Genomic DNA, 25,653 nt, shown 5'->3' with positions numbered 1-25,653 from the left:
GAAATGTCTAACGGCAGGTTGTATTTTCCAAAAATGGCCACACAGCGTTTTTAACCCCACAAGCTCATTCTAGATCTCTGCAACTCTTCCGTTGGGAGGTGGGGGCTGGGTCTTCTCCTCATGAGCCTGGGTGGGCCTTTTGACTGCTTTGACTTACAGGATGCAACAGAAATCACTCTACAGGCTTTCTAAGAAGCTGGGTCAAGAAGGCAGTATAGCCTCTCTCATGATCTATGCCCTTGGAGCCATGAACAGCCGTGTAAGCCGCCACCCCCTCTGAAGATGCTTTGTTGGATATATCACGAGGAGGGATCACACTATCCTTGCTGCTCAAGCCTTTCCCCAGGCACCATTAACATGAATGCAGCTTTTATTTGCACAGCAGCTGCATAAACACAGCACCATCTAATCCTACGGCACCCGTGAGACATCCCTGGTTTGTTACAGTTGCAGCCTTTTGCATAAGGGATGTTGATGAGAAGAAAAATGTGGATCTGAATCCGGGCCCACCCAACTCTCAGAACAGTTTGGATATATAACTGAATCCTTTATCCAAACTGACATCTCTCTGTGAAGAGGCTCCCTGGGACCTGCATTCTTGAGCCAGACCCAGTGACTGATAAACTGTTCACTCATCTCCTTTAGTGAGCTGAAGAGGCGAGAGCCTTCTGGAGTCTGTGATTGGTTTGTTTGCCTGGTGGGGATGGGTTCTGTGAGGAAGGCAAAGTTCTGTGTCCCTGGAGGGCAGAGAAAAGCCATAAAGGAGGCCCTCTGCCTGTCTGTAGATCAAGAGAGCTTCGCTTTCCAGTCACCCCGGGGGGTGGGGGAATGGGGGGGTAGCCGGCTCCTGGTGAGCTCAGCCGCCTTGCGTCATCTGTCTCCCCTGGAGTGTTTATCCCAAGCCCTGAGAGCTGTTTCTGCTGGGGCCATCTGGGGAAGGGGGATGTGCTTGGGAACAGTCTATCTGTCCTCTGAACCTGAGGGGACTTCATCAGGTGGAAAGTCACTCTTTCCTAGGAGGGACATGGAGCCAGTTCTTCTTAGCATTCACTAAGCAGAACCCCTGGAGACCAGCATCTGCTGGCCCTTTCCCGAAGCTGAGGTGGAAGACCCATGCTGGGCAGAAGATATCAGGGAGGCTCTGACCTTTCCTTTGAAGACTTCCCTGGGCCTTAAGCTAATTGTGAAGAATTCACAACTGGGTTATCAATCTGTCACTCAGCTGCCCCCACAGCTGCTCCTTCTTGAGAGAGGCTAAGAGCAGCCAAGTCCTCCCTTCCCAAACAACCCATCCACCAACCCCTGCCTTCATGACTACCCTCGACTCCAGGGCTCAGGCAAAGTCCAGGGTAGGAGGTTACCTGGCAACCCTAGATGTCATGCTTTATTATCTGAGCCTAGAGTGCCCCAGCATCTTAGGAGAAGCATCCCTTGAGATTAGAGGCAAGCAGTTTCAAGGTGATCTTAGGAGATGCCATCAGGAAAGCACGTGTGGTGGAAGAGAGAGAAGCCAGTGAGAGGTGGGCACCAAAAGACACTGATCTTACTGGGAGGATTTGGCAAGAGTCTGGAGTCAGCTACCTCTCATCTCCTCTTTTGGAATAACGATGCTATTTGTAACTGTTATGAGTTGGGGACCCCTACTCACTGTGGTGTCCCTCTGGCCTGCTTCAGGCACAAACAGCAGGTTTCTGTAGGCAGAGCTGTTGTGATACTATAGACAGGTAGATACGAGCCAGAGGACGTACCTGGGCACCCACTGTCTGGGCTGCAAACACCTCTGAAGCTGTACAAATGGCTTCTTCCATCCAGAGTGGCTGTGGGGATATATGTAGACTTTATTTTTTTCTCATCAGGCAATGAGCGACTTGGTTGAACAGAAGCCTCACATCAGCTACTTGGGTGGCAGTCCAGATCTCTGTGTGCCCTGTTTAGGGGTCAGATAAACTCTAGGGCAAGGATTAGAGACTGAATTTGGGGACTCCTCTTCCTTTTCCTTTCAAATGTGTCCCCTCTGTTTACAGTGACCACAGCCGCCTCCAGCTCTGTCCTCTTGCTAGAATGCTCGGTCTTGCTACTCTGCTACACAGCAAAACCACTTAGGTCACCCCCCTGCAGCTGCTTTGAAACCTGAGAGTAGGTTCTCATCCGCCCATATAACGGGCTGGATACAAGAGCCGCGCACAACTAGAACTTTACAAGCTGATCACATAAAAGCTACGGTCAAGTCAAGGACAAGTTCTGAATCCAGACAGTCTGCCCCGCTGTCCAGCCATTCTTTAATCTCTTCAGTCCCCAGTTTGATGGCGGGGAAAAGGAGGCCCTGTTGCTGTGCCCTATGATTGTGCCTGCAGCGCGACCTTCCAAGGTAACCCAGGGCTGTCAGGCACCAGAACCCCTGTTCTTGGCCCTGTTTTCTCAGAAGGGCCTTCTGTCCTTGGAAAGTCTGTAAATCCCCATAACCTTAGTCTACCTTCTACTCAGCTAAGACGTCCAAAGAATTCACTGCTGATGTTCTGCGTGGGAAAACGTCACCCAAGAGTGTCCTTGGAACTCAGTGGGGCACGGTAAGCCTGTGCTAAGTGATGGTGATGTGGAGTGGTAACTCTACCATTGCGTGGAATTTATCTCCATCTGAAAAATGCCCCCAAGTGTGAGTTAAAAGATAGATACCCCACAGCCTAGTAACTGTAACATCTTATACTGCCTTCCGCTCACAGAAACCTTCCTTTCCCGCATCTTGCCATGCAGAACCGCTCCTGTCCAGGATGACCTGTGTGCAGCTGCGAATGGGCGCTCAGCCTGACGTGTGTCTGCTGAAAGAATGTCAGCCATTTCTCTATCTGCCCATGAGTTGTAATGTTTCACACGGTAGGCACCTGGTCTTTGGGAGAGACCCAAAGTCTTGTGGGTATGAAGGACACAGACTTCCTTCATTACTTCTGGATGAAATAAATACACTCTTTTTTCCCTTTAAATCTGATTATATCAATCCTCCATTCTTATTCCCCTTTCTCTTATTTGTGTCAACCGTAGGGACTCGGAAAGGTTAAAGGATGCTGGGTTGTTTTTTTTGTTTGTTTGTTTCTCCAACAACTCTTGCAGCTAGAAGTGGTGATGTGACTCAGTATCAACCAATGAGCTAGGAGGGAAAGTTTGCCATTGTCTTTTCCTTCCTCAGACATAGCTTGGAGGTATGCAGTCCTCTTGAGAACACGAGATAGAGAGAGAAAGGACTGAGACCCACTGGTCTGCTTCACTCTCCCTGAACTTAAACCAGACATTTGCCTCCAGACTATGGTTTCAAGGCTCCAAGTCTTTGGCTTGTGTGTGTGTGTTTGTGTGTGTGTGTGTGTGTGTAGTGGTGTGCCATTTCTCCAGAGAACTGGTGGGATATTTTGATTCTTTCTGGAGTGTCTGTCATCGATACTCAGGCATGTTTGATCTAGTTATCCTACAACACACAAAATGGAGACATCCCTTTCTGTAAGGATGTTGGACTAGGCGGCAGCAGAGGTGAGTCCCAGCAGCGCCGCATGACAGAAGAGGCCACACCACTGATACCTGGCCGTCCCATACAACCCCACTCGGGGTTCAAGGTGCCAGGGAAGCACAAGAACCGAATAGAAACAGTCCTAGGGCATTGCTAATATCTTCTGGGAAAAAGGATCACTAAAGGGGGAAGGGGGAAAGACACGCTAAGCAGAGAGAGGCTCAGGGGCCGAAGGAACCAAATGCCATGTATAAGGCCACCAGCAAGTGAGAACCACCAGGGAATGAAAGTCAAGGACTCAGGCATTGCAAAGTTTAGATATGAAGAGCAAGTTGTCATGAGCTTGTGGCAGGGGCTGATTTTAAAGACCAAAATAGCCACTGTTGGGAAAGAGGCATTTTCTTCTTAGCCTGCTACGGATTTTGCATTTAGAGGAGCTAGCATCTGCCGGCACATACGAATGTGCACATGTAATGTGTTTGCGTGTGTGTATTTGTACGTGTGCTGTGAGTTGAGGCCCGGAGTTCCAGGCTGGTTGAAGGAGAAGCTTGTTTAGTCAGAATCTAGCTCTACTGGACTTCAAGACCCCTAGATAGAATCTGCATCACCTAGAGACGGGAGGAGATAAGGGCCACATGGGTGCCATCCCTTTGTCGGGAATTATGCCCAGATCCGTCCTTCCCAGAGTAAACTGCACACTGAAGATGACTGAGCCCACCTTGCAGACATTGGCCAGACCATGGGATGGGCAGACATCCTTGGCTAGAGAAAGTCACTTAGCTTTTGAGAACCTCAGTTGATCCCTCTGGAAACAAAGACTAGTTTTGGGATTGGAGGCCGGGTGATAACCCAACTCTTCTTAGTCCTCAAGGTTAGTGTACAGGAAGAATGAAGGGAGATTGGTGAATTTTTTAAATTGTCAAGCACTGTGACAATTAAAGGATTATAATTATTTTCCACAACAATAATAATAAGCTAAATTTGATTCTGGCATAAGAATGCAAATAGCTGAAACTCAGTGATGTTGAACAGATCAATTTTGGGAAATTATACTCCATCTGCATTTCACAAAGCTGACGGCAGTGCACATTGCCACGGTTCTGAGAAGGACCAGAAGAAAAGAAAGTCATTAATTCAGCGAGTCCACCCAATTTCTGTCGAATCAAAGGCACCACAATTTATTCATGAATATGATGCTGAGCTTAGGGGAAGACTCGATGATTAAAATACACTCTTAAAACCTTTACGAGACTAAGCAATCATTTGCATTCTAAACAGACCTCGGTGACACAACCTCCTCAAAACCTTAGATCACAAAATAATGCAAAGCCAGCCGCTGGCTGGCAAAGTTCCTGCTGCCATTATAAAACAGTCTGTGGGTTCCTGTTCTGCTTAGACAATAGGCTGGATAAACAAGTGTGCATGGCCAGGAATCTCAGCAAGCGAGACCTTCAATCAGGCTAACCTGGCTCTGTTTTAGCAATTTTTTTCTAGGCCAGTCCTGAATTTAGATACACGGTCCTATTATCCAACCATGTCACCTACCGTATGACCCAATTTTAAGTTTAAAAGAGAATGTCTCCGTTGCTATGCAGACTCCTATTTTTTTTTTCTTTAACTTAGTTTCCCTTCTCGAGACTACAAAAGAACCAGTAACCTGGAATTCTTTTGCTTGTCTTTCTCCCATGGGGTCCATCATCCTGAAATGGTTGACCAAGCCTCATAGCCTGGGATCACTCAGATGATGCTCGGGAAACCCAGTACTGCTCATGTCCCTTGAAGAATTCAATTACTAGTGGTGAAGAGGAAGTGTCCACAGGCACCAACTCATGATATGCAAGAGCTGTAACGGGCTCTGTGCAGAGAGAGGAGGCCAGGATATCCCATGATGTTCCATTAGCTCCGAGGCAGCCTGATGTGTCCAGCGTGTCAACTGTTTGGTTTTCTGTATGAACTCTCTGCCAGCGTGGGAGGCCCCAGAGAAACTGACTCCTTCCATGCTGTATGGCCAAGTAAGACCCCCACACCTACACTTCATACAAACAGGGACCCAGAGCGCCACAGACCAGCGCGACCAACAGCCAATCTCCAAATCCCACTTAGGATTCAGCTACAGCATTCTACAAATTGAATTTTCTAATTCGAGATTTTCTGTCCTATTGTTACCCACACGCCAACCCATGTGGTTCAACTTTAAGGCTTAAAAAACACAACTCTGTGGCCTTGTGCCCTTTGGTTCTTCTGACTCATTCCCAGCCGTCTGAGCTCAGGGGAATCTCCTACACCTTGTCTATGAAATGATTTCTTGGCCAACCTGGGTGGTAGAAAAAGCACTCGTGTTCCCCAACACAGAGGTCCCCTCCTCAGCTCGAGAGTGCCACACACCCGGAGAGAAAGAAGTGATTGAAGTGAGAGACTCAGGGATCAGATTTCACTTAGATATAAGCCCTTGAATCAGTCTTACTTATTTTCTCTATGTTCATATTTCTGAAGTTTTTCCAAATTGTTTCTAATTTTGGATATTAGGGGAGAAATTAAAAAACCCTGATCTAGAGATAATGGGATATCTTGGTGGTTGTTACACTAAAAACCACACAGCTGAGAGAGGTTTGGAAAATCTTAGAAGCTTGTTTGACTCAGTGTTGTTTGGTGCAAAGAAACCCTGAGACACTATGGGCTCAGCTTCCCCCCCAGCGAAAACACAGGAAGAGCTGTGTGCCCCTGGCCTTCACCTTCATCTCCTGCAGATGGCGCAGTACAGTAGGAATGGCTCTTTGGGTTAGGGCTCTCCAGTCGTCCCTAGTTTGTGGCTCCATCCACTACCTATGAGTCTTGCTTAAAGGTTTAGTTATTCCTCAAGGGCAGCTTGATCTGTGCTGGTCAACCTTGCTCACAGGGAAGTCAAACGGCTTTGATTGGTTACAGCAATAAAGGAAATTGAGGAAGCCCACCCAGTCTAACATCAGCTTTCAGGCTGCACGGTCCCTCATCGCCAAAGGTTGCTGATCTTTCTCCCACAGGGATTGGTACAAGTACTTCTAATTATCCTCGCTAGATCCTATGGTTCCCCTGGGGGAGGCTTTACTGCAGCCCCTCCTCCCGCAGCCGCACGGGAAGACGTCTGTGCTGGTGACACACTTCTAGATACAGATGCGCTATATAAATCCTGGCTGCTCTCCCTCTGGAGCAGTGAGATGGACAGCCACTAAATCAGACATTTGCTGGCTGTAAAGCTGCAAGTCCTCTGCACGCACAATACCTCACAGTGTTTTCTCCGTCATGCCTGAAACCTCCCGGGGAACTGCTAGCATTGCTCAAAGTCCTTCTCTCGGGTTCCTTGCGTGGACCTTCCTGTGAAGTTTTTGCATTTCAAGCAGCACTTAATGTATGTGATTCAAAGGCAACACAGTTGCAGGTCTCACAGTAGCAGCCCCACCCCGTGCCGGTGGGTCCCCATGGCAACTGATCCCAGCCACAATGGGCCAATAACTTGAACTAGTCTTTGTGTTGCTGATTCACTCCTAGATAAAACAGCGTTCACGTCTGTGCTTTCAGGGTGTTGTGAGCAAACGCCCGACTGACGTAGTCTGCGGGAAGACGGGTTTCTACATTAGCTCACAGTTTTAGGGGACACAGTCCACCAAGGTGGGAAAGCAGGAGGGCTGGGCACTGTCCCAGTGGGAGTCTGTGGCAAGGCTTGTCCACCTCAGCAGACCATGAAGCAAAGAGTAAGGCTGGAACTGGGTGGGTTATGACCCACAAGGTCCACCCCCTAGTGATTCAGTCCTTCCAGCCACGCCTCCTAAAGGTTCTCACAACCTCCCAGACAGCACGGCCTTCTGGGAAACAAGTGGTCAGACAGGTGGGCAGGGTAGGACACTTCACATTGTAAAGCGTCTTTATGGACTGTATCTAACACTGACATATAATTTGAAAAAGAGATTTTTGTAGTCGCCGTCCACTTAACCAAGCCGCAAGGCCCCATATTCATTTGAATCTACTCTTCTGGGAGCTGAAAACCATACTCTCCTGTAAAACAGTAATTTTGATGTCAGAGAAGGTTCCACCGCTTGTTTTAACCTTCCCCGCTCTTCATTGCTTTTGTCTGATTCACTGACACTTGTTTGTATAGAAGCCAATGATTTAGTTATCCCAGGAAGTGTTTCTGTGGCTCGGGACTATGATTATTACTTTAATCCTTAATTCAAAAAGTAGAAGATTGTACCTTAGGCAAAAATCACACTCATCAGTCCCCAGTATGTCACCTGTGGAGAGCTGGGCCTACTTGTCTTCATCATCTACGTCCCGGCAATGCTGAAGTGTGCATGGACAGCCGTTTATGGCGGTCCTTCAGCTGTTCCTACCCCGGGCAGCCCACGATGCTTGTGTGACTGTCACATCCAAGGTTCCACAGTCTTCCTTTATGCTGTCTATCCAGTGATTTTTATTTTTGTTGTTGTTGTTTCGAGGTTTTTTTGGCCTTCCTCTTCATCTTATCCCGTGCACTCCTCTAAGCAGTGCTATCTTTGTGTATCTGCCGTCATTCATTCTCATAACATGGCCGAGGGATCTCAAGCGCCATTGCTGTATCCTTCCTAGTGGCTCATTTTATATGAGATTATAGCCTAAATCAACTCTGGAAGAATGTAAACCTCCTATCACATAGCCTGATTCTCCTTCCTTGGGTTCCCACTCTTTCCAGGCATGAGAGGTGGTCATGTGACTGAGTTTTGACCAATGAAATGCAGGTGGATAGGCTTTGCATTAGTTGTAGGCAGAACCATAAAAGTATTCCACATTATTTCTTCCTCTTCTGCTCGGTGTTAACGAATTCTGAGACAACGAAAGGGCGTGTTAAAGGAGAAGCAGCTCGCGGTGTAAGAGGCTCACAGCTCAGAACTTTCTGAACGCGAACATCTCCTATCATGCTGCATTGTTTATTGTACCAGAATTACTGCAACCTCAATGTCGTAATGAGGACATTCTTGATGCAGCCTATCACCCAGAAAAAAACTTCTGCTTTGTCTGGTGTGGGACCAGGGACTAAACCCGGAGCTCCACACACGCTAGGCAGCACGGGACCCGGAACCACACCCCACCCCTAGAGAAACTTATTACTGTTTGGTTTTCAGACACTTTCTCATCCCTTCTTCTCTTCCACATAGCCCTCCCTGGGAGTCTGTGCTTCCCGGCCTTTTCCGGTTGCTGACATGCAAGCTGTGACCTAAGAGGTTATATCCACTTCCTGCCAGTTTTACTTAGTCCCATTGAGGGCAAGCTTCTCCCCGTTCTAGACTAAAGTGGACAGATGATTTTTGAAAGTCCAAAATAATCCAATGTACAATAATTAAAATAAGGTGGTCTTATTGCACCATGCTCATCAAAACAGCATCGTAGACTGAATTCCTCATGAGAAGAGAGACCCAGTGGATGAAATCACCAACTGGTTCTCAACTCTCAGTGATGATAGGACCCACCCCTAGCTTTTCTTTCAAGCTTTTTTTTATCTCCCTCAGGGCTGCTGGTCTCTGAAGGGCAGCACAGGGATCCAGGTGCTCTTTGCAGGGAATTCCACTGCCGAGCACGGAACTCTCACTCTGACAATGAAATGACGTACCAGCCCATACGTGACGTACCAGCCCATACGTGACGTGCAAGCCCATACGTGACGTGCCAGCCCATACGTGACGTACCAGCCCATACGTGACGTACCAGCCCATACGTGACGTGCCAGCCCATACGTGACGTGCCAGCCCATATGCAACATGACACATCACTTCAAGTCACAAGTCATTTTCCATGGCAAGTCACACCGTCCCTCCAAATATGGAAGAAACAAGCGAAGGCTAATCGTGTCACGGGCCCTGGAGAGAGAGAAAGCCTGAATATGGACATGTCCTCAGTGCTGGGACATGAGATTCCCTCTGACAGCTCTGAGGTTGGTTTCCTAATATTTATGCTATGATTGTCTGACAAGTCCTTTATTTTTTTTCTCCAATGCAAAAACCTCTTTCCAGCAAGTCATTTTATACTTTCTTTTTCCAGCCTCAACTAACTTAGAAAGAGCCCAGTGCAGAGGAACTGGAGTCCTTTACGACTGAACAGAGCAAGGACAATGAGAATAACCTTCCCTCTGGGGCTGGCCTGGGAGGCCGTCTGAGTTGAGGTGGGTGTTTTAGCATCATGTTCCCTACCTCGCTCTATCCCAAATCATACAGCTTCCCACTGTGATAAAAATATCCAAGCCTCTGTCATTTTAGCAAGATTTAATTAAAACTGCCCTAAATTAAGAAAATCCAGTCATTGTTTGCATTCCTGGATGCCTATGTTTAGCTGGGCTTCACGTAAGCAGAGAGATGAAAAAGTAACTCCATCTTCTGGCTGCAAGGGAAGAGTGTGAATTGGTTTCCTATCACTCGTAGGGACATCTCGTGTCTTCCCTCAGCTGGGTATCTATCTGATGGGACTGCTTCTTCCCACCCTCCTGAAGGCCTCTGAGGACAAGTTGCTGCTTGACTCTGCCCTGGAGAAGAAACCTCCAGAGTCCAGACAGACCCACTCAGGGTCCAGGGGCAAGGGGCTCCTCCCCAGAACAGCTGCAGCCCACCCAAGCTTTAGTGCTGCTGGCAGCTGTTCCCAAGAGGACTAGATTAGGAAAGGGTACTCTCAACATACGGTACTCGTCCTTCTCAGAGCAGGGCTGTGTGCTGGGGAGGTGCTCCGGAACCTCCTGTCTTGGAAGGAAAAAAAAATGATTCAGGGAAACTTGCAGAATCCCTAGGTTGGAGGGATGGCAGCAGGGAAGCTGGGAGCATGGTGTTTAAGACGCGGCATCCAGGAGTGAGTCTGCTCTGCTAGCACTGGTTAGCTCTGCCTCCTTAACCACAGCTCTCAAGCTTTCTGTGCCTCTTTCCCTTCAGATAACCACAGTGCATTCCCCGCAGGTCTGCCATATGAATTAACCTCATTCCTAGATGTCAATCCTCAGGATGGCGTCTGGTTTACGAGTATCCAATAAAAGCTGGCTTTTATAATTTTTGCCAGGGACCCTCTCTTTCAAGTTTCTCTCTACCTCTGAGAACCCTATTTGACTTCCCATGGCAGTCTCCAGACAGACTCACTGGCAAACACTGGAGAACTTTGGGGTTTATTTTTAATCCAAGAAACCGTTCACCTTGAGAGGTGTGTGAGCAATGTGGATGAGGGTCTCTACGCAGGGTGGGACCTCGAAAACGAGCTAGGGTTTGGGTCCAGCAGGAAGGCTGTCATGAGGAACAGCTTGGAACTAGGGAATCATTCAGCAAACCCAGAGCAGACTCAGGCCCTGAAAGTAACCATGGAAACAGGAGCCCACAGAGGCATCCAGGGTGTGGGATGGGTAGGTGGGCGGATGGATCGATGGGCGATGGATGGGTAGAAGGGTGGGTGGAAGTTGCTTTCACAGCAGAAGGGTAAGGCCTCAGGGCAGCAACTGTAAGCACCTTGGAGCTGACGTTTGGGGACCTGGGAGGGTGTCCTAGGCAGACATCTGGGCATGGTAAAGGACAAATGAGCAGAAAGCGAATCCTCCCTGAAATGGATTCCAAGTTCCTAGCAGGGATGGGGTCCAGATTAAGGCAAGAGGAGGGGGAAAATCTCAGACTGGGTACTTGGGCTTCTATCCTGATCTGCGTGAATCCTGACACAAACTCCTGCCTGTGAGCCTCACTCCCTGCATGGATGTTGGTGGGGTCAAAGCTCCCCTCAGCTGTCGCTTGAAGACAGAAATGCAGGAAGAACCAGTTCAATCAAGCACCTGCCCCCACCATTGATGCTACCCTCTGGTCAGCCTGGGCAGTGAGACTGGGCATGTTGCACCAACTGTGTGTTTATCCTGGTTTCGTAGCTTCCAAGTCTGGCTGCCAGACTGTGGCCTAATAACTCCTTACTGTCTAACTCCCTACCACTTCACCCCAGAGTCCAGACCAGCCTCTCCACATGTGAAGAAGGTCATGGCGGAAAACATTACACCAAAGAGAGAAAAATGAAGTTCTAGCCAAGGCTGACACCATTCCTCTGAACCAGCTCAGGGATTCCAGGGGGAGAGCACCCTGGGCTATGAATTTCTTCCAGGTAAGGCTGGGAAATAGGAGCTCTGTGGTCCCCTCTTCCCATGTGGGAAAAAAAGGTACAAGGCATCTATCCGTCTGCAGCATGATGCTGTCCCCAATTTCTTTGAACCGCCTTGTCTCTTTTACCGTTACTATCTGCAAATGGTTGAAGTCTGGCCAAGCAACACGGATAAAGTGAAGTTTGCCACTTCTAGACTTTGCCTCAAAAGCATCTAAACTTACTTCACACCACGCTTCTCTGCGATTTCTCAGCTGAATGTAGATGAGCCTTGGAAAGGACTCACGGGCTATTGAAGCCGGGTCCCGGGATCACTATGGAAGGCTACAACCCAACAGCTATAAGAGGGGTGAGAAACAACCCATTCTGTTAAACCTCTGGGACCAGGGGGCCTCATTATAGCAGTCAGCCCACCATCACTGGGGTAGTGAAGAGGCAGATTTTGGAACTACAAAGGCATGTTTGGACCTAAACAGACTTCATTCTGTGGACATCAGTAAAAGAAAATAAAACAACAGAACCCAGGCTAAGCCAGGGGGCAAGCAGCGACCTTATGGGGCAGAACACACCCAAAAGGCTCACAACCAGCATTAGTTATGGCTGGTGTTCTCAGCGCTGCAATGCACCAGGCCTTGGCTCCTTTAATTTTCACAATTGATGTGGGATTCACCTCTGTATGCTGTGAATATGTTTTATTACAATGGTTAATAGAGAATCTGCTTTGGGCATATTGCAGTGTAGAATAGAGCAAGGCGGGAATTCCAAGCAGAGATAGAGGAAAAAAGAAGGCAGAGTCAGAAAGACGCCATGTAGCCACCGAAGGAAACAGATGACTGTGAACCTTACTGGTAAACCACGAACCTCATGGTAAAATATAAAATAATAAAAATGGGTTAATTTAAGATGTAAGAGTTAGTTAATAAGAAGCCTGAGCTAATAGGCCAAACAGTGTTTTAATTAATACAGTTTCTGTGTAATTATTTCAGGTCTGTGCCACTGGGAAACAGACAAGCTGCATCTGCCAACACACAGTAATCAAGAATTAGGGGTTGTCATAGGTTTAAAGATGAGAGACTCTAGCCATAGAAAAGGTGGGTGTCCAGGCATCCTGACTGGAAAAGTTGGATTGGAAAGGACCAGAGCAGGTGTTTGAGTTGGTTGTTCTCAGTCGCTGTGTTCACCATGACCATCATGATCTCCATGACGACAACCACGATAATTATGACAATGACTGCTACCACCAACACCATGCTCAGCTCATGTCCCCCACTCTCTTGTTCATCAGTCACCTGCCACAGAAGATGGTGTATGGAGCTGTCGCCTTATTATGCATTTACAAAAGCCGAATGGTAGGTCATCCTGATCTAGGCTTCTCTCCAGGCTGAGAGGATCGGCCAACAGAAGGGCCGGAGGCTTCAGTTCTTCTGTGAATTACCTGTAAAGGAGAGTGACAGAGGAGCCATCCTGGGTGTCACCAGGGAAGAGGAGAGAGATGGTCAGACCCTGAGGCAGGGGAGGGGAGGGCAGAGCCAGGAGGTGCCCACCTTTGCAGCCATGGTGTTCTCATGTTGTTAATTTTTCACCTGTGACCTGAAGTCTGAGCTTAACTCAAGCTTCTGGAAAATTCAGTGAAGTGGGCAAGGAAGCAGAGCAGTGGGGCTGACAGAGCCCCTGGAAGAAGGGGCTGGGAGAGGAGGCAGGAGGGACAAGACCCTGACCCTCAAGGCCCAGTGTGGAGGGGCCTCCCTTTTTGTTAAGCACTTCTTGACTGCAGCCCCTGCCTATCAGCCCTGAGAGACTGCTGCTGGGGAGGGGGCAGCCTGAGGGGCTGTTGTTGGGGAGGGAGGGGTAGCCTGAGGGGCTGTTGTTGGGGAGTGGCAGCCTGAGGGGCTGTTGTTGGGGAGGGGCAGCCTGAGGGGCTGTTGTTGGGGAGGGAGGGGCAGCCTGAGGGGCTGTTGTTGGGGAGGGGCAGCCTGAGGGGCTGTTGTTGGGGAGGGAGGGGCAGCCTGAGGGGCTGTTGTTGGGGAGGGAGGGGCAGCCTGAGGGGCTGTTGTTGGGGAGGGAGGGGCAGCCTGAGGGGTTGTTGTTGGGGAGGGAGGGGCAGCCTGAGGGGCTGTTGTTGGGGAGGGAGGGGCAGCCTGAGGGGCTGTTGTTGGGGAGGGGCAGCCTGAGGGGCTGTTGTTGGGGAGGGAGGGGCAGCCTGGAGGGGCTGTTGTTGGGGAGGGGCAGCCTGAGGGGCTGTTGTTGTGGAGGGGCTGTTGCTGGGGAGGGCCTTACCCTGGGGATAATTCCAAAAGGCTAGGAAGGACTCTCATAAGAAAAGGTCTCCATTCTGTGTGGAGGAGCAACCCAAAAGCCTCATAAATATGGCTCCTCTCTCCTGAGAGAACACTTAGTGAGCAATTGCATTCATAATATGCAGCAAAACTTCATAGAATCTATGTTCCCCAACTTTTCTCCTAATCATGCCAATTTCCTACATGGTTGTGTTCTCTCCCTCACCAGCAGTGGCCTTCTTAAGGCCTAAGGCTCCAGAGTTTTCCAGCTCAGAGTCTCCATTGCCTGTTCCCTCCATCTCTCCCAGCCCTGCCTCCAACCCAGGACTTCCTCTGTAAATCCCCCCAAAATGTGGTGACCTGTCTGCCTTCTCCTTAGTCCTTTTAATATTTTATTTTATTTTACATGCATGAGTGTCTTTCCTGTATGCATGTTTGTATACCATGTGCATGTATGGTGCCTGCAAAAGGCCAGAAGCGGGTGTCAGATCCCCTGGGACTGACTGGAGTTTGGTAACTGAATCTGGGTCCTCTGCGACAACAGGCAATGTCCTTAACTGCTGTGTCATGTCCACAGCCCCTAGTCCGAATTTTTATTTTATTTTTGTACATGTACATGTGTGTGCATGTGTTCATAGAGTGGTACATGTGTCCGCATGTGAATATACATGCAAATGTATGTAGAGACTAAAAGTCAACCTTGGTTGCCGTTCCCCAGGTTTTTGAGACCAGGTCTTTTATTAGCTATGACTCACAGACTAGTCTAGACCGGCTGGCCAGCAAGCCCTGAAGGTCTCTTCTTTCTGCCTCCCCAGGGATGGGGTTATAAGTGCATGGTACCCATGCCTGGGTTTCCATGTGGGTTCTGGGGACTGAATTCAGGTTGTCATGATCACATAGCAAGCTCTTAACCCACCTCTCTCCCCTCCTCAGTCCTCATTACCACTGTCAGCGTTATAACGGCCTAAGGAGCCGGCCTTTGTCTATGGAGAAAAACAAAATATGATTACTTTTAATTGCAAATGAACTCTCTCTAAGGTTAGGAATTCTGAGACCAGCAGGCACAAGGAGCCCTTCAGCAAGTGAGGGTTGACTGGAAGGATGGTACAAAGTCATGGAGCTTGTGTCAGAGGCAGACACTGCTCTCGGAGCTGACCTCGGGGTGCAGGCTCATGGTACACAGCTCTGGGGACACCTTCACTAACGCTAGCAATCGGGGCTCCATTGGGAGCTTTCTGAAAAAGCTAGGGATTCTGGGTCATTTGGTCTGCTTCAATGCCCAAGGCATCATGGGAGCCACTGGATTGCCAGATGCAGTCAGTTGCAGACAGACCTCTATAGCTTGGCTCTTTCTCTGGCCTCAGCATCTCTCCTTATCCTTCAAGAGGAGGTGAAGTGAAGATTTTGTCATGGAGCAACCTCATGTGGCAACCAGAGCCCTGTTCACTCACCCTTAATTGGTATTCAACAGCTGTTTAATATATGCATGGCTAAGACACAGACAGAAGCAGGCTGGGGGCTCACAGAAGTTGTCTGGGAAGCCAAGCCTCTGAGGAGCTGGCATTTAAACAGGCCCTGAATGACAAGAGGGAAAAAAAGTCTGTCATGTGAAGCTGTCATGATCGCAGGTACAAAGGCCACAGGGACAAAGGGGACATATGGCCAGGGAACAAAGGACAGCAAAGAGATGAAGGTTAAGAGGTGGCCAGAGATGCATCATGGAGAGCCTTGGAACAGTGACTGCCAAGTGATTTCCCTTGTTAGTGTATTAGGAAGCCCCTGGAAGATTTTTAGGAGGCAAGACATGGCTCTCTTGTGTTTGTAAGGGACACTTGGGCTGCAGTGGGAGGCAAGCTGGTGGCCAGCAGGACAGGTCTGAGTGAGACTCGTCCTCTCCGTCAGGGCCAGGGACCAGAGCCCAAGGGAAGGATGGGGCTTGGCTTTTCTGCAGAGTGGGGAATGTAGGTCAGGCAGCCAGCTCACCCAACAGGCCGCTGAAGCAGCCCCCTCGCCTGTCAGGGGAAAACTGAGTCTGTGCTGTGTGGGCTCTGCTGAGATCTGTATTGGCAGGGGAAGCAGAGAGACAGTCACCCAGGTGCAAGGATCTGGGTCACCACCCAGGATCCCCTCAGCTCCCTTCCCAGAATGCCTTTTCCCACTCCTCCACTCCCTCACTATCTCCCCAGGCAAGCCAGACACACACCACCAGGGAAGCAGGCAGCTATATTTTAAGATCAGGGCTCAGACCTCTAAATAAACCATAAACAAAACCAGCTTCCCTGCCACAGAAGGAGGGAGATGGCTCCATTTCTCTTCAGTGCATTGACTGGGAAATAAACAAGTGGTTCTGCCTGTCACATACACTTAACTCTCTGCAGAGGCATCTGCCAGGTCCAGGAGCTTCTGCTTGGCCTTTCCAAGAAATAGCTGATATGTAGCTTCTCGCTGTGGGCTCCAAATTCACTTTGATAACTCAGGGAAAGGTGGGTGTGGGTTTTGTCCTTGACCCTGGCCTCAAAGGAAAACCTAACCAAGGGCAGGTACAGACCAGAGGTTCCAATGCAGTCTGGGGTATGGAGGAGAATAAGGGTCAGGAGATGAACGTGGAGAAAACAAGCAAACATTAGAAGATGGTGGTGGGCGTCTAAAGTGGGGGTGGACCGGCAGAGCTGAGGGTGGCAGGGAGTGTCCTTGATAGGGAAATAGGAAGTCTGAGGGCCCCAGAAGTCTGTGGGAAGGGTGTAGGGTAGGGGTGTATCCCAGGGAGGGACAAAGAAACATAAGTGAAGAATTTCTTTCTCCATAAACAGACTCCTAAAATCAGAAAGGAAGAAGGAATGAGTGAGACAAAGAAGCAGAGAAAGAAAATCCCAGAGTCTTCAAACTCATGTCCTATTCCTAGGAGGATAGACCCCCCCCCCCCCGCCAAAGTACAGCAGGAACAAAAGATTAACAAACGGAGAACACAAGAAGCCAAGGCACCGAGGAGCTGGGAGTCAAGGCTGAAGGAATGGGAGTGTCTGGGGATAGTGACTGCAACAGCACCACACAGATGTATGTAGCAAAAGGTGGCTGTGAGACTTAGGGTTGCCAGAAGTCAACTGAGAGGAAGAAAGTGCAGGTTAGAGAGAGTGGTTGTCTCCAGATGCTGCTCCAGGGAGCCTGCAGTGTGGAGGCCTCACAGCCATGCTCCAATGTGTGGGAAGGACTGAGAAAGTGAGAGTCAGCAAGCCAGAGATCACACATTCACCAGAGTCCCCGCTCCCGCCCTGCAAAGTCTGGCACCATCTCCGCAGCACACCATGGGGGTGAAGGAGACCTAGGAGTCCCCAAACTGCGGCCCAGCTGGACTTCAAATGATAGAGCCAGTCAGACTATACAAATGATAAGGTGAGACCATGCCAAACAGACCCCCATGGAAAGAGATGGCTGGAGCCAGGTGTGATGGCACGTACCGATCCCAGCCCTCAGGAGGCAGAGGTAGGCAGACTCCGTGAGTTCAAGGACAGCCTGGTTTACATAATGAGTACCAGGACAGCCAGAGATATACAGAGAGACCCTGTCTCAAAAAGTAAAAAAGAGGGGGACACTGGGTCAGGAAAGGGGACAGCAAGGCAGGGAGAAGGTAGAGAGTGACGTGAGCAAAGTAAATGGTAAATGCATGAGAAAGTCATAAGTATTTTGTATATTAATTGAGACATTTAAGAAAAATTAGTAACCACAAATAAATGGACACAGAGACAGGCATCAATTGGCAGATTACTCCCTACACACACACATACACACACACACACGCACACGCACACTCACACTCACTCACCACCACCTCCACCATTGCCACCACCATCACCACCACCATCACCATCACCATCACCACCACCATCACCATCACCACCACCATCACCACCACTACCTCCACCACCACCACCACCACCATCACCACCACCACCACTACCCTCTAACACCAAACAAAAGAAAGGAAGCTCATGTGGCCCACACCACACTATTCCTCCCCCTCATGATTGCTTTTGTTGGAAGCCCCACACCCAGAGACTTCAGGGCCATGCATGTAGAATCCTGTCAGTGAGGACACACTTGCCCGTGCACACATATCACACATGCTCAAAGCTGAGTAGTTGACACAAGTATGAGCCACACTTGGATCCAGGGATCCCACACAAAACCAGACCAACCAGTCTCTCCATACACCCTGAGGAAGCCCAAAGCAGGCTTTGGGGATCAACATCCAGACTTTCACAGATGCCCAGCAAACACTAGCCCAGAGCTCCAGCCCCAGGCTGTTATGTAGCCTAGAGTCAGAACAGTTTTCCATTAAGATGGGATCCTCAGAGTCACACAAGGAGAATGTTTCTCACTGTGGCTATTGTTTTTCTTGTGAATCTGGAGCCACCCTGTGAGAACTATCCTAGGACTTTTGACCAAGACATGTAGACGTTAGCTCCATGCTAAGGATGAACCCAGCAATCTGAAAACAAGGACCACACCACAGGCCCAGAGACCAAAGGGAGACCCAGGAATAAGGGTCTGTTTTCTGGTTTGGGTCAGTAGGAGGACCCTAAGTCTTGTGAATGAGCATACCGGTGCCGAGGTCACACCGTTTACACAGCACACAGTCCCACATCACAAACACACGGCACACTGATGCATACGTATCCAAACACAGCACGCTGCATGCGTCTTGCCATCCATCAGAAGACTTAGGTCAATGTTATTCACAGACATTGGAAATTCCTACTGTTCTCAATCACACACGTGCACAGAACTGCAAGCACCCACCTTGAGTCCACATAACCACACTGGCCTGTGCATACACGGTACTCACACAGAATTCTCAAACCGAACTCCTTGACTTCTTCTCAAGCCAATAGGACCTGTGCACACCTCCCCAGCCTCTTGCTCCACTCACAGCCCTGCCACGGCTCAACTCGTCTTCTCCGACAACACCTATTTTCCAATAACCCCATTTTCAGGTGTGGGAAACTTTTCTTCAGGTCTCTAAAAGAGGAAGCCCCGTAGATCCTTCTGTTGCTGCCCCATCTGCCCTACATACCCAAGTCATCCCTCATTTCCTAGCCTGTCTCCTACAGATCCAGCGAGAGAGAAAGTCACCGTAGGCAACCTCTGCCTGAGCCCTGGGGTGCTGGCAATAACAGCTGTCCCCGGAGGATGCGGAGGGAGGGAGGAAAGGTGTCAGCTCGGTGCAGAGCTGGGGGGCGCCCGGGGAACAGAATGACGCCCCGGAACATCTTCTGAGTCTGGGGCGGCGGCTGAGCCTTACTTAAGCTTGAAGCGCACGGAGCTGTCCGTTCAGCACCACCGCGCGGCTCGGGGCTCTGGGCCCACCGCAAGGCGCACGGGCTCGGTTCCCACCCCCGCTCCTCGGGCGCCTGCGGCGTGGGCTCCTGCCTCTCTTGGCGGGTGAGGGGCGCGCGAATCGGAAGAGGGGGGATCCACGAGCGTCGGGGCCACGCAGCCACCTGTGAGCCTTTCGCGGCTGCAGGCGGCGATGTGTGGGGCCCGAGACTGAAAGGAGGTGCACGGCGGACCCCGCCTGCCCGGTGGCGGGGCACACACACAGGCGCACACATCCACATCCTCGCACCCGCGCGCACTCGCGCAGGCAGCCGGCGGTGGCCACCGTGGTGATGCTCGCCAGCAGATCGGGGAAGTTTCCCGCCGGCCTCGGCCGCGGGCGCCTGTGCACCCAGGTAAGCGCTTCCAGAACGCGCAAGGCGAGCCCGAGGAAGGCGCAGCGCACGCGGCTGGGGGCACGGCGCCAGTAGGGCGCGGGATTGGGGGTGGAGAGGGGGCTGGGAAGGGGATCGGTCTTTGGAGGCTGGAGACCTGGGACCCTGAGTTGACCCTTTTCCCCCTGGGCCCAGATTTACAGACTGGAGCGGTGAATTTCCCCGCCCCCTCCCAAATCTCCGCGCCCCCTTCTTGGCCCAGCCCTGCCAGTGCGCATCTCAGCTTGGGTCCCGCCTGTCTGCGGCGAGAGGGCGGGGGCGTATCCTTGGTCTGCTCACAGGCAAGGTCAGCACGCAGCCCCCATGGGCTCTCAGAGCTTTGGGGCGCTACTCCGGGGAGGAGGTGGAGGCCCGGCTGCACTCGTAGAAAGATACACCCTTGCCTTGCCTTGGGAAGGGGTCAACCCCCATAAAATCATTCCCGCACCCCAGTGTCAGACCGCACACAGAGACCCTGCTGGAGAGGATTGGGCCCTCCAGAGGAGGGTGGGGAGAAAGAAAAAGAGAGACTGGGGTGGGGGAGTGCAGGCGCTCACACAGATGCGGTTTCTTCTGCTTTCAGGTGTAGCGCCCCCGCGCGGACCGGGCTCCTGGGCATCTCCAGCATGACCCGCCAGAGCCTGTGGGACGTGTCCGAGGCCGACGTCGAGGATGGAGAGATCCGCATCAATGTGGGCGGCTTCAAGAGACGGCTGCGTTCCCACACGCTGCTGCGCTTCCCTGAGACGCGCCTGGGCCGTCTGCTTCTCTGCCACTCGCGAGAGGCAATTCTGGAACTCTGCGATGACTACGACGACGTCCAACGTGAGTTTTACTTCGACCGTAACCCTGAGCTTTTCCCCTACGTCTTGCATTTCTACCACACGGGCAAGCTTCACGTCATGGCTGAGTTGTGCGTCTTCTCCTTCAGCCAGGAGATCGAGTACTGGGGTATCAATGAGTTCTTTATCGACTCTTGCTGCAGCTATAGCTATCATGGCCGCAAAGTGGAACCTGAGCAGGAGAAGTGGGACGAACAGAGCGACCAGGAGAGCACCACGTCCTCCTTTGACGAGATTTTGGCTTTCTATAACGACGCTTCCAAGTTCGATGGGCAACCCCTGGGCAACTTCCGCAGGCAGCTGTGGCTGGCATTGGACAACCCGGGCTACTCAGTCCTCAGCAGGGTCTTCAGCGTCCTCTCCATCTTGGTGGTGTTGGGATCGATCATCACCATGTGCCTCAATAGCCTGCCCGACTTCCAAATCCCCGATGGCCAGGGCAACCCTGGCGAGGACCCCAGGTTCGAAATCGTGGAGCACTTCGGCATCGCCTGGTTTACATTCGAGTTGGTGGCCAGGTTTGCTGTGGCCCCTGACTTTCTCAAGTTCTTCAAGAATGCTCTAAACCTTATCGATCTCATGTCTATTGTTCCCTTCTACATTACTCTAGTGGTAAACCTGGTGGTGGAGAGTTCTCCTACCTTGGCTAACTTGGGCAGGGTGGCTCAGGTCCTGAGGCTGATGAGGATCTTCCGAATTCTCAAGCTGGCCAGACACTCCACTGGCCTCCGCTCCTTGGGAGCCACCCTGAAATACAGCTACAAGGAAGTGGGGCTGCTCTTGCTCTACCTCTCGGTGGGGATTTCCATCTTCTCTGTGGTGGCCTACACCATTGAAAAAGAGGAGAACGAGGGCCTGGCTACCATCCCCGCTTGCTGGTGGTGGGCTACCGTCAGTATGACCACCGTCGGGTATGGAGATGTGGTCCCCGGGACCACAGCCGGGAAGCTGACCGCCTCTGCCTGCATCTTGGCAGGCATCCTGGTGGTGGTATTGCCCATCACCTTGATCTTCAATAAGTTTTCCCACTTTTACCGGCGCCAAAAGCAACTCGAGAGTGCCATGCGTAGCTGTGACTTTGGAGATGGATTGAAGGAGGTCCCCTCAGTCAACTTAAGGGACTACTATGCCCATAAAGTTAAATCCCTCATGGCAAGCCTGACAAACATGAGCAGGAGTTCACCCAGTGAACTGAGTTTAGATGATTCTCTACACTAGTTGGGATGATTTGTGATTGCCAGCCATACCTTGCCGATCTGCCTCTTGTGCCTTTGGCACAATCCAGGCACCGTAGGGTTATGACATAAAGAGTCATCCCGACCCTAGAGGGAGAGCTGCATGGGATATGAGCCCTAGGTTGCTTTTGCAATGTTTAGAGTCATTTTTTTAGAGGATGGTGTGTCAAACACCACGCCTTTGCACCTTTCAATGAAGTGACACTCACTGGTCTTTGCATTATGGGCATAAAATGTTCATCTTTCTGCCAGATGAGTATATAGAATGCCGATCTCTCTGTCCAATGTGTACACTATTCTAGTCTTGATGCCCCAGTATCACCTGTGAGTAGAGTTTTCTGTGCTCCCATTTCTGCGGTTGTTTGTGTGAACTCTATACAAAAGTCCCGGCAAGTCTGTCCGGCGGAAAAACATCTGTCTATGGGGTCAGCAAGGATTATCATGAGATTCGGATCACAACCTTGTGAAAACAGAATCTCAATTATTTATCCATTGATTTCCCCTAATTTTCATACAAAAACAGAAAGATTGCAAAGCTAAGCACACTTAACTAATGCAAGTAATGCAAGTCTTCTTTTTCCTCGGTTCCGTCCTTGTGATGTGCATGGATATGCCAGTCAGTGTTTAGAAAGATGTGTATTGATTGTCTCTCCTAAGTGTCAGTATAAGAGAATGTTATTCAGTCCACATGTAGTAAAGACTGAATGTTTTTTTCCTAAACAGATAGATTAGGGACAGGGACTTTAGCTAAACATGGGCCAAACCCTAGGATGCTATAAACAGACTTTATATAGGCTAAACCTTTTCATTGATGGTCAGGCCTCTATTTTTCCTGAAGGAATCATAGAGACCTTTATTTCTGGCCAAGATTACTAATCCAGGCCATTTTGACCAAAGTTTTCTGTGTCTTGGTATTAGCATGTTTTTCAAGTATTTCTTTTTAAAGATGTTTAGGAATAAGGTCGTGTGTCTTTCTCAACTAGAAGAGGTTAGTGTTGCCTTGTCGTTGTGAGGTGAGCATCGTTAGGTTGCTAGCAAGGGCAGTAGCTTAAACATTTTCTTGCCTGCTCTGAAAGCTCGTAATAATAGGACAGCCCTTTTAATTCCAAGCAGAATTCTCTTCAGGTAGCTCTGCTTCTAGGACACAGGATAGTACGGAGACATTTTGATTGCCTTGAGCTCCTGCCGTGCCGTGGAAGCCCGGTAGTGCGGAAGAGTATTCAAAATACAGATGTGTGTGAAGACAGTGTGGCTTACCCCAGGTGGAAACGCCGGAGTTCTTATTTTCATTGCAATTGCAGGGTTTTCTTGTGGGGAGGCCAGAAGAAAAGAAAGAGTTATAAAGCCAAAAACTACTACTTCATAAAATATAAATGACTGTGAATTTCTTGAAAAAGCTTAAACCTTTCGACCACTAAGCTTTGTTGAAGGGTTAGCACTATTTCCTTTCCCAATGTGTTCCTCCTCTGCAGATAGTCAGCATAGATGTATGAAGGCCCCTTTTAAGATAATTCTTTCTCATCATTCTTTACATAATCCAATGGTTTTCCAGTGGCTTTCGTTATTGTTAAGTCTTTGGCAAGGCTGTAAGAATCCACGATCTAAATAAGGAGATAAATGGGCTTTTTTATCCAAAGTTTGGACCTACTCTCAATTGGTCCATTTTGTGTTTTAGTCGGGTAAGGATAATCCACACCTTACGGGGTATGGAGTGGTTCTTCTCAGAGGGCTTTGTGTACTAGTGTTGTCATGGCTACAACAGTGTGGGTGATTTGTTGGGTGAATGCACTGGCCACTTGATGTCCTTGAGCCTCCGGTTCAAATCTTTCATCAGATTGGAGTTTCATGAAGGGCAGAGGGTGGCAACCTCCTAGTGCCTCCATGCAGACACACCTACGTGTGTGATTCCAAAGCAGCAAGGATGTGAGATGACTTAAAGGGCCCTGCCGAGGAGACAGAAGACAGGGTTGTTGGCACACGGAACTCTTGCTGGCTAGTATCTTCAGTCCTGGAAGATGCACCGAAGGCAGGTGATAGCATAAGCCTGCGAGGACCGTTCCATTTGCTGAGGCTGATGGCACAAGGTCACGGCATGGTATCCACATGATATCCGTGGTCACTGACCATGAAGCCGAGGCAAAGGAGAAATGAGGCAAGAGGCCCGCTAACTTAGCCACTCCCATAAGGATTTTCCTAAACGAGTGGCTTTACCACCGAAAAAGAGATACCTCTAGTGGGTACCTACAAGGGTACGAAAGCTGGAAAACTTGACTTTGCTTTTTGGTAATGACTTGTTTTATCTGGTGCCTTTCTTTGGGGGAATCCCAAAGTGCTTTAGAGACTGTCTTTTTTTTTTAAAAAAACATTTCTTGTATATATATATATACATGTATGTATACTTGTAAAAAATATTTCTTTGCCCACCGAGACTTTTAGTCACCTCTGAACTGAAAAGGTCCCATTGGCATTGAGTTCTCCAAGCAGTGGTTTCGGAGACTTCGAGGGAGGGCACTCCAACTGATGGGGTCACTGCAGTGAATTCCCCTAGAAAGTGAATAGTGACGCCAGGGACTCCTGGACACCGAGGTATGACGTTCACAGGTGCTGGCTCAGAAGCAAAGCCTCTGACTGGCCATGTTAGATAACGCCCCCACCGCAGCAGTTTCTCTTGGTAACCAGGGCAGGGCAGATGAATTCTCTGTCCTGTCTCTGGGAACAAAGGCTACAAAGATGAAGTGTCCTCATAAGACTGTCAAGGTGACCAGTGATCAGTCCTTCCTTGGCGGGACACACACACGCACAAACACACACATGCACACACACACGCATGCACACTCACGCACACACTCATGTTCGTGCGCACACACACGCACACACACACTCACTCATGTTCGTGCACGCACACATGTACACACACGCACACTCACTCATGGTCGTTCACACACACGTTCACGTGTGTCCAGCTAGTGGCTGAAGGGCAGCTTTCCTCCTGGCATTTGATCTGTTCAGTGTCACTGGGACAGATACAGTGGCCGAGCTTTCCTCGCAGCATCTGAGGTGGACGTTTGGAAACGACATGTGCTCATTGTACAGACGCACTGGTCTGAGGCTGTGTTCCCCACCAGACGTCCTCATTCCCCAGGTTTGCTGCTGAGGAGGGGCGTGTCGAACGCCGAGCTTATGCCTAGCTCATCAGGTAGTAATTGGTGTTTAATATCCAAATGTGTTATTTCTACTTGTCATAGCCCTCGAATCACTGAAATGCCTGCTAATTATTGCTTCATTTCAATGAAAATGACTTGTTCTGCACTTTGGGATGGCGGCGATCTGTACAGGCTGTGTGGTCTCTACTTGAAGGCTTAACCGGTATTTCTTTTGTGTGAACAGCATGACTTGTTCCACGGTTGTAATTTTAAACATCGAGAACGCTGTATTTGCAATGTCGGTTTTAACACCCATTAACACACTACTGTGGGGCATCCCGATGGCTCTCTGCTGCACCTTCTGTCTGAGTCCTGTGCTTGAAGCTGCTGTGCCTCGACTCTGGAACAAGGCACATGACCGACGTAGTCAGGATGCCAGCCTTGCAAATGTGTAGATTAAACAGAAATCAATTATCTAACTTCCTTAAGCCCCCTCAATTACACGCGGACATTGGGAAGCAAGGGACTGGGTTGCCTGTAAAGGCCGAACTGGTGTTTGTTTGGTTTTGTGTGTGTGTGTGTGTGTGTGTTTATGTGTATGCGGTGTGTGTGCATGTGTGTGTTCATGTTCACATGTGTGTGGAGGCTAGAAGTTGAATTTCGTTATTTCCCTCAATCACTGTGCAGGATTTCTCACTTGAACCTAGCACATCTGTGTTGCTGGTCTAGCTAGCCAGATTGCTAGAATGCTTGTCTCTGCTTCCCATTGCTGGGATTATAGGTAGATTATCTGCCTCCTCATGCTTAC

At 49.8% G+C, this 25,653-nt stretch overlaps 1 protein-coding gene across 1 annotated transcript; it reads left to right on the top strand.

Annotated features, from left to right (window-relative positions):
• The first annotated feature begins 19,087 nt into the window (after nt 1–19,087).
• Nucleotides 19,088–25,328, top strand: Kcns2 (potassium voltage-gated channel modifier subfamily S member 2). Its single transcript, XM_075961215.1, has 2 exons — nt 19,088–19,607; nt 20,209–25,328. Exon 2 carries the CDS (start codon nt 20,252–20,254, stop codon nt 21,683–21,685), a length of 1,434 nt encoding a protein of 477 aa, XP_075817330.1. The 5' UTR covers nt 19,088–19,607; nt 20,209–20,251; the 3' UTR covers nt 21,686–25,328.
• The last annotated feature ends 325 nt before the right edge of the window (nt 25,329–25,653 follow it).

This window comes from Microtus pennsylvanicus, chromosome 2, assembly GCF_037038515.1.
Source record: "Microtus pennsylvanicus isolate mMicPen1 chromosome 2, mMicPen1.hap1, whole genome shotgun sequence".
Lineage (NCBI taxonomy): Eukaryota > Metazoa > Chordata > Mammalia > Rodentia > Cricetidae > Microtus > Microtus pennsylvanicus.
Note: the sequence above shows the minus strand (reverse complement) of the source record. Positions and strands in the feature narration are given on the sequence as shown.